This window comes from Impatiens glandulifera, chromosome 2, assembly GCF_907164915.1.
Source record: "Impatiens glandulifera chromosome 2, dImpGla2.1, whole genome shotgun sequence".
Taxonomy (NCBI): domain Eukaryota; kingdom Viridiplantae; phylum Streptophyta; class Magnoliopsida; order Ericales; family Balsaminaceae; genus Impatiens; species Impatiens glandulifera.
Window position 1 is genome coordinate 23,916,483 of NC_061863.1, and position 8,706 is coordinate 23,925,188.

The following is an 8,706-nucleotide window of genomic DNA, read 5'->3' on the forward strand; positions in this document are numbered from 1 at the left end:
ATTGGTTGGTATGAACGGTATAATATCGATATCGTATCGAAATCACGATATACGATCAATATTTTGTAAAATTTGTATATTACTTGTATTATACCGACAGTATTAAAATAACGGTACGATAACGATTATATCTTATACCAAAATTTTTAATACAATATACAAAATATATATATATATATATATATATATATATAATTACAATATATTGTACCGAGTGGTACAAGAAAAATTGGTACAATCTACTAAGAAAAAGTGGTACATGTGACATGCCAGTTGTAGACAAATTAAAGCCTTTAACAAGACATATGGTTAAATCTCCCCAAACTATCAACATCTAAATGAGATGAAGTAGTAGTATATTTGTTGAGCTAAAATCATCCTCATATTCAATTGATTCATGGGTTAACTCAACTAAATTTACTTTTATTGTTTGGACTTCAAATTATATTATATATATATATATAATTAATAGCTGAGTAGTATTAATATCTGGGTAGTATTGAATGTTTACCACTTGTCTTTCACTTGCAAACTAAAACAAACCAATGAACTACAAATATGTCACATCTCCCACTTGACCCTTCACATGGCGTTAAATTGCAGCCTAAGGATTCCAGACATCAGTTAGCAGCCACATCTCTCTGTTTTCCTTCATATATAAGAAGTCATTTCTCTTCCTTCTTTCCTTCACATCAGCAAGTACAAAACAACTTTTTCCTTTTTAAAGTCTCTAAACGAACACCAAAATCATGATTGCATCCAACAAGCTCGTGAACATGGTTAGTAGGTGGAGAGAATGGGCAGTTACAAGCAGGAAACGAATTGCGGACACAAAAAGCTTTGAGAAAGGCCATTTTGCGGTTTACACAAGCGAAGGAAAACGGTTTGTGGTTCCATTGGCCTATCTCAATAATCTTGTCATGTTGGAAATCTTTAGAATGGCTGAAGATGAATATGGAATGGATGGGAAATATGGGAATGGTCCAATTGTGCTTCCCTTTGATGGTGATTTTATGGAATATGCTATTTCTTTGATAGAAATATCAAACTCCGGTGAAGATATAGAGGAGAGGCTGATCGTGATGTCAATGTTGCCCTGCGGTCGGTTATGTTTATCGTCTTCTTTGTTTGTCCAACATGATCAAACCGTCTGCAGCTTTTGATTTTGTATTGTTATAACAATTTTGTAAATGGAAGAAAGTTTAGTTTATCAAAAGAAATCATCACATAATGTGAACCCCAGAATGATGAATCTTGTCTTATTTGGAATGAGTTTGAATTGAATATAGAATATAGATATATGACATGTATATCGGAGAAGCATTGTTGTGCGAGCCATAAAGATTCTCTAAAGGGTAGTGATTCGAACTATTTAAAAAGGAGAAAATTGATAAGATAAGATAAGATAAAAGCAGGTAAAAAACACATCTTTCAAATAATAATGTAGTGGTCAAGTCAAATTTGTTAGTTTTTGTGAAGACAATATATATAGATGTTGTATGACTTTGTTCTCAAGATGCGGTTGATGACTACTATATTCGTCTACCCAATTGGTTTAGAGAATAGTTGTGTTGAATTGTTCTTCAACAAATAATTAAAATTTGATGAATGTTGGCAACACATCAAATTTGGGTCAAATGGGTAAAACAATTAAAGCCATTGATTGAAGAATAAAAAAAATAGGAACACGACCCAAAATATTTGAATTTACTAATTGAAGATGTGCAATAAAATGAGATTGAGAAACTGAAAAAGGTATTTTATGTGTTTCCATGAACAAGAATTACAAAACTTGAGTTATAATTCAAAATGCAACCTAATAAAGGTGTTAGTGGTCCTGGTGGACATTGATGGGTGTTCAAGCCGTGTATATGCGGATTCCAACAAACTGCACGTAGGCAGAGATATTAACAAGTTGAATACAAACTATATAAGTTGATTTTAAGTGTATCTTAGGGGAGAATAATAAGGGTGTACATTTACCGGACTAATCGGAAATCCGATCTAAATTCAAAATACTAATTTGGATTAGGTATTTCAGATTTGATTTAGTTTGGATTGGATTAGAGTTATTTAAATAAAAATATATTTTTTTAATTTTTTTTAATAGTGTATTTCACCTCATTTTTTTTTTTAATTTTACATTTTTAGCATTAATAATTTCTCGCACGTGAGGAGTTATTTCTTAATTTCGCCCCGTCATTAATAACACTTTACTTTGAATTACGTAAATCAATAGTTCAAACCGTATTCAAAAGTAGGACATTTCACATCTTTATAAAAACTTGTGTACCAGATTTAATGTTATCTTCAATTATAGTCCCTCTAGGACGAATAATATATCTCTTCTTACCATCCCTTACCTCTCATTCTTGAGAATCAGAAAGACCATCCTATTTTCTTTAATCCATAGGAGGTCAATAAAAAAAAGTCACTCAAATAATTAGATTATATATTTTTAATTAAAATATTTAAAATTAATAAATTAAAATTTTAATATAATATTATTTTAATAAACAAAATTAATTATAATAATATGTATTATTAAAATTTTAATAACATTATTTTTTTTACAAATAATTAATTTATACAAAAATAAAAATAAAATAAACATTAATTAGTAAAATAAGAAAAGATAAAATATATAAATTATTAGGAAGATAGATAGATTAAGAAAAGGGTTAAATTGAACTATCAAAACCTCGTCCAATCAAAATCAAACTCAATTAGTAATATATTATAGTTTAAAAATATATATTTCTCTTTCTTTCCCTCTAGCTTTTCTCCCTTTCCATCTTCATCTTTATCTTTTTTTTCTTTTAATTCTCACTATCATTTTTCTCTGTTAATAATTTGTACATCTGAGTAAAAATAAAAATTATTAAGGTTTGGAGCAGCAAATTCTTGAGGGTGGCCACTGTCCTTAAGTACATTTCTGATGGACGAAGTGTATGCATATTTTGTTTGTTTTATCTTGTATGCTTTTTGATAAACTTAATGACTTAGAAATAATAAATTTAGAGGAGTCAAGTGTCTAAAATGATGAATATAAACAAAATATTTTTGAATTATTTTTATTGGTAATTAAGAATTCAAGTGTATATAATGTTTGAGACAAAATTGTTAATTTGTTAAGAATTAAGTCTAAATGAATTTCCAGTGGACTAAATTAATAATTTGCAATTTTTTAAATGATCAATTTATAATAAAAATGATAGAAAATAACTTAAAAAATGACAAAAGCATGATATAAAAGATATAAAAAAAATAAAATGCAACCACGTTAATCGAAGTCGTAATTCCTCGAGAAGAACGATTAACTCCCAAGCCGATTTCACTAGCTTTCCGGAATGATCTCCGAGAATGTCATAATAATAACATTATGAATGATACGCATTTTATAACTACAATTATTATTGAAGGTTCGACGATTTCACTCTAACTAGATAGTTCATTAGAAAATAATTGGAAAGACTACCCAAAAATATAAGTTTGTCATATCAGTGGCGTAAATCTAAATTTTCTGAAAACTACCTAAAGACTCGGAAATCACGAATCTCAATAATACTTCAGAAAACATTATAAATACTAGTCACCATCGACAATGCAAAAGTAATTAAATTGTCGATTCAACATCCTCGTGACACATACGATAACGACTTACCATAATACAACGTTTTTTCATTCACATATCATTCGTAAAAATTTCATCGTGAATAGCCCTTTATCCAAAAATGAGATATTGGATGGAATTTTTTAGTCATAAATCTTCTCCATATAAAAATCATATGGAATCATCTTAGAGAACAAATTGTAGCAATGTCCCACATGGAAACCATCAATGTCTTGTCAACTCATAACGTCTTTTTTACACGAGGACACTTGTTTACATCTTACCAAAAATAAAACTCTATTATGAAAAAAAAACTCCCAATAATGTTTAATCTATTTCTATATCTAATTCGGCTAGCAAAATCACTCAATTGAGCATCAAATATATCGTTAAATTTAGTATTTCAACATATAATAATGAAAGAAATCTTAAGATATGTTACTGTTAGACTTTTATCACTACACCAAATCTCGTCTCAAAACTGATCGAAGATTAATCCCACACAATGAATCTAGAATGCTCGTGGAAACTTTTCTATATAGAATAAATTCACCTTCAAATGCACCCGCTAGATAATTAAACATTTTGATGAACCATCTAGACCATCTTTACTACACTTACATCTAATCATCAATACCCAAAGACTATTCGGCTCCCTTGTAAATCTAATACACAATTTCGATAGAAGAGCCTTATTAAAGATAATAAGGTCTCAAATATTTAGACATCCATGATCTTTAAAATATTTAATCTTATTCAAATTAACTAAATGACAAAATGATGAATTAGAAGATCCCCATAGAATTTACACATTATTCTCTCATTTTTCATAGCTGCACTCTTTGGGAGAATGACATCATATATGAGGTCAGATATGACAAACACTTAATGAGAATTAATCGACCCCCTTTCGATATTATTTTGTTTTTGCATATTAATAGCTTATACTCCATTTTTGTGATAATCGGGTCCCAAAAAATCTTGGGTCGTAATTTAGCATCCAATGTCATACCAAGTTAGGTTGATAGAAAAACAATAATTCTGAATCCCAAAACATTTTTCAATCTCATCCTTCTCATATTCGAAATATAATCTAAGAAAAAGTTGTATGCCTTCTTAAGATTAACTCGAAGACTAGAACATGTACTAAATAATCATAAAATATCTTTAACATGTTTAAAATTTCTATAGGTGACCTAAATTAAGTAGGGTGCGTCATTTGAAAAAAATGTGATATGACAAAATGATACATTCATAACTCACTCTACGTATTAGTCCCGAGTTTTCTATGAATGCCATCATTTTTTAGAGGGCTTCTGATAGGATCAGCTTAATCAATAGAGGCGGGGTAAGGCTATTGATGAAGGCTTAGGAAAAACGGTTTGATAGAAATCTTGTTAAGGATTTAAATCACTTTCTATTCTATGCAAACCCTTATAAACACTTGAAACAGAATCAGGCGCAGAAATGTTTACTTAGGTTTAAAGCTGGGAACCAAGAATAAAAAGATGACAGAAAGAGACAACACAACAGTTTGTTTATGGATGTTCGGAGCAAACTCTCCTACGTCATCCCTTCTTCCAACCACCGGAAGGATTCGCTATAATATGCTTTGAATCAAATACAGTTTATACGAATAGTTCACTATTGAACAAAACAGACTCTGTTCAACTTACAATATGATGAAGAATATCACTCAGCTAAAATGATGCTTTGATTCTAACTCTCTCTTGATTAATACACAGTAAAGCAAGAAAGCAGCTAACAGTTTCGATAGAATAATCTGTGTATCAATAGATCGATTAATTGTCTCGCAGTTCTGACAGTTCCTCCGTTGTCCTTGAGATTCTTTAAATAAGGAGCATGAACTAACGGTCAGATCTTCATAATGACACGTGGCGAGCTTCCATTGGAACGCCTCCATAGTACACAACAGACTCTGAATACAAGGATCGTGGCCGTACACAACTGGTAGTGCGCCAAATATTATTCAGAGATGTACCTGCAAAACAAGTAGTGTGAAGGATATTTGCTTACATGGCATTGGTTGATTGGTTGCAGCTGACAGTCATACTAATCTCCACTGGAAAGTGGAGCAGAAGTAGCGTACAGCTAGAGCACGTGGTTAGGCGGGTGCTAGATTCAAGCAACTGCTTAAGCATGGCATTAGACGTATTTCAATTAGACGACCTCGTCTAATGAAATCAGACGTCCCCGTCTAATAAAAGGATCCATTAGACCACCTAGTCCAATGGGATTAGACTTCACATCCAATTACAGTTCACTACAGACTAATATGAAGGAGTTAGACTGCACGTCTAACTTTCTCTTTCCATTAGACTCCACGTCTAATTCAATTAGTTAGACTACACGTCTAACTCCACTAGTTAGACTGCACGTCTAACTCTCTTTCCATTAGACTCCACGTCTAATTCAACTAGTTAGACTGCACGTCTAACTCCGTGTGTTAAACTGCACGTCTAACTCAACTAGTTAGACTGCACGTCTAACTCCGTGTGTTAGACTCCACGTCTAACTCCGTGTGTTAGACTTCACGTCTAACTCCGTGTGTTAGACTGCACGTCTAACTCAATTAATTAGACTGCACGTCTAACTCCGTGTGTTAGACTGCACGTCTAACTCCGTGTGTTAGACTGCACGTCTAACTCCGTGTGTTAGACTGCACGTCTAACTCCGCGTGTTAGACTGCACGTCTAACTCCGCGTGTTAGACTGCACGTCTAACTCCGCGTGTTAGACTGCACGTCTAACTCCGCGTGTTAGACTGCACGTCTAACTCCGTGTGTTAGACTGCACGTCTAACTCCGTGTGTTAGACTGCACGTCTAACTCTGCTAGTTAGACTGCACGTCTAACTCCGCTAGTTTGACTGCACGTCTAATTCTGCTAGTTAGACTGCACGTCTAACTCCGCTAGTTAGACTGCACGTCTAACTCTTCTAGTTAGACTGCACGTCTAACTTCACGCATCTAATGCCAAATCGGTCTAATGAACCTCATTAAGACCACGTCTAATAAAGTCTAATTTCGATACACCTGCACCAAAGATAATTAGACGCATAGATTAAGTTTTATATCCATTCATCATCAAAATTCCAATAGTCAAACTACTCCCCCTTTTTGATGATGAGATTGAAACCCTGCATAGATGACATGTTAAGCATTCATCATATAAAATGTAGAGTAAAACTTGTTCATCTATCTTACACAACCACTTTCCAAAACCAATATTCAAAAACATAGTTAAAGAAACATAGTGTGAGAGTTAACAAAGTAGGAAAGGAGATTATTGTTCTTCCCTTTTCACTCGAGGATCGATCGGGAAACGAGTTCCTTCATAGCTCATCCCTTCACCTATCATCTCTTGACCGGTTAACAGATTGCGAAAAGGAGGAAGAGGGCGACCACCACGACCAGTTCCGACACTTCGGCCACCACGATCACCACCACTACTTCGGCCTCCGCGATCACCACCGCTGCGACCTCCACCTCTTTTTGTTGGCCTTGGATTTTCATCATTGATTGGATTTCGTTTGGATCTGGTGCCGGTTGCTACATCGTCACCTCTTCTGTCTCTAACAGCATTGCCCTGAGTGATGGTATTCTGTTCTTTCTCAGCATCAGATTTCGCAATTTCTTCAGCTTAAAATTTCCTTGCGATAGAGTCAGCATACTCTAGTCTTTCAGCATCTGTTCTTCTCATGCTGCCTTGAATTTCAACATACTGATTCTGAATCAATTCCATTGCTTCCATAACCTTTCTTTGATTATGAAGATTGATTTGTCTTTCAAGGCTCATCATTTTCGATTGTCGATTGAAGAACTGCTTTTCAAATTTGGAAAAATTTGAATTTGAGATATGAGCCTCATACGTATTCTTCTTCAATGTCTTATCCAACTCTTTAAGGATTTTGACATGTTCATCAAATTCTATTCTGTCCTCTTTCTGGGTCTTCAAGATCTTTACCATATTCGATCCCAAAGTTACTACATTTTTCTGAAGAATTGTTAATAGAGATGTCATCGACTTCAGGAGCTTGGTACCGTCAGCCGAAGATCCTTCATTTGATGAATTATCTTGCGATTCTGCTTCAATGCTCTGAATGGGGTTAAATTGGGTATGAACCTGCAGGGATTGATCGGGTTCATCCTTCTTAGACTCATTTTCAGATTGATTTTGCTCTTCTTCTTCCAACTCCTCTTCTGCTCTCTCAAATCTTTCGTACAAATTCCCCTTACTATGAAGAGGATTGAGAATATTCTCATAGATATTACCAGCATTAATCTCAGGAATGGTAGAGGCGCCTCGAGTGGTTTCTTGAAGAGTCCAGGAGGGAGTTCGCCTCGAGTGATCTTCCCGGTTACCATGGAATATTTTGAAATATGATTTGAGGCGGAAGGCTCTCTAATAGAAAAAGAGGGAGCCTTTTCAGCAATACTACTAGAAACAAGGGTAAGAACTACACATTGTTCTAGTTGAACGAACTCTGTAGCACCGGCGGCTACTGGATTAGATTGGCGAATATGAGACATAACCTTCTCAAAATTCTCAATATTTGGACTAGTTGACTCAACAGCAGGCCCTACAACAGATTCTTCAATAGGAATATCATCAAGTTTTTCTTGTTCCATTTCTGGAGCATTAAATTTAGGCACTTCGGCAAGAGTTGAAGGAGATGTTACCTTTGATGAAACCTTCATCGATTTAGTTACACGGGGCGCCTTTGACTTTTCACCTTTTGAAACAGATGTCCTTGAAGATCTCCGCAACAGACTGGCAGCCAGAGACAGGGGAGACAGAGGAGTGGTGGCAAGTTCGACTGGACCTTGCCTAATTCTGGAGTAGACAATTCCAGAATCCTTCTTCAATGAGCTCTGAAGGCTGGTAGAGCTAGCCTCAGACTCATTCACAGTCTTGGTTCGTTTGGCTCCTGTAGATAGGACATAAGTTGTTGGATGTTTAGATCGGGTAGCAGACCATCCTACTATCTGTTGACTTGAGGCTCCGGAAAGAGACTCTTTGTTGTTCTTCATTCTGACTAGGGTGTTTCCGACTGTAAAGACAGTGTACACCC

At 34.6% G+C, this 8,706-nt stretch overlaps 1 protein-coding gene across 1 annotated transcript; it reads left to right on the forward strand.

Annotated features, from left to right (window-relative positions):
* Positions 1 to 776: 776 nt before the first annotated feature.
* On the forward strand, positions 777 to 1,163 carry LOC124924510 (auxin-responsive protein SAUR68-like). Its single transcript, XM_047464538.1, has one exon. It carries the CDS (start codon positions 777 to 779, stop codon positions 1,161 to 1,163), a length of 387 nt encoding a protein of 128 aa, XP_047320494.1.
* Positions 1,164 to 8,706: the final 7,543 nt, after the last annotated feature.

What these genes read in the sequence shown, in the direction of transcription:
- LOC124924510 (XM_047464538.1), top strand. Translation starts at nt 777, where the DNA reads ATGGTTAGTAGGTGGAGAGAATGGGCAGTTACAAGCAGGAAACGAATT.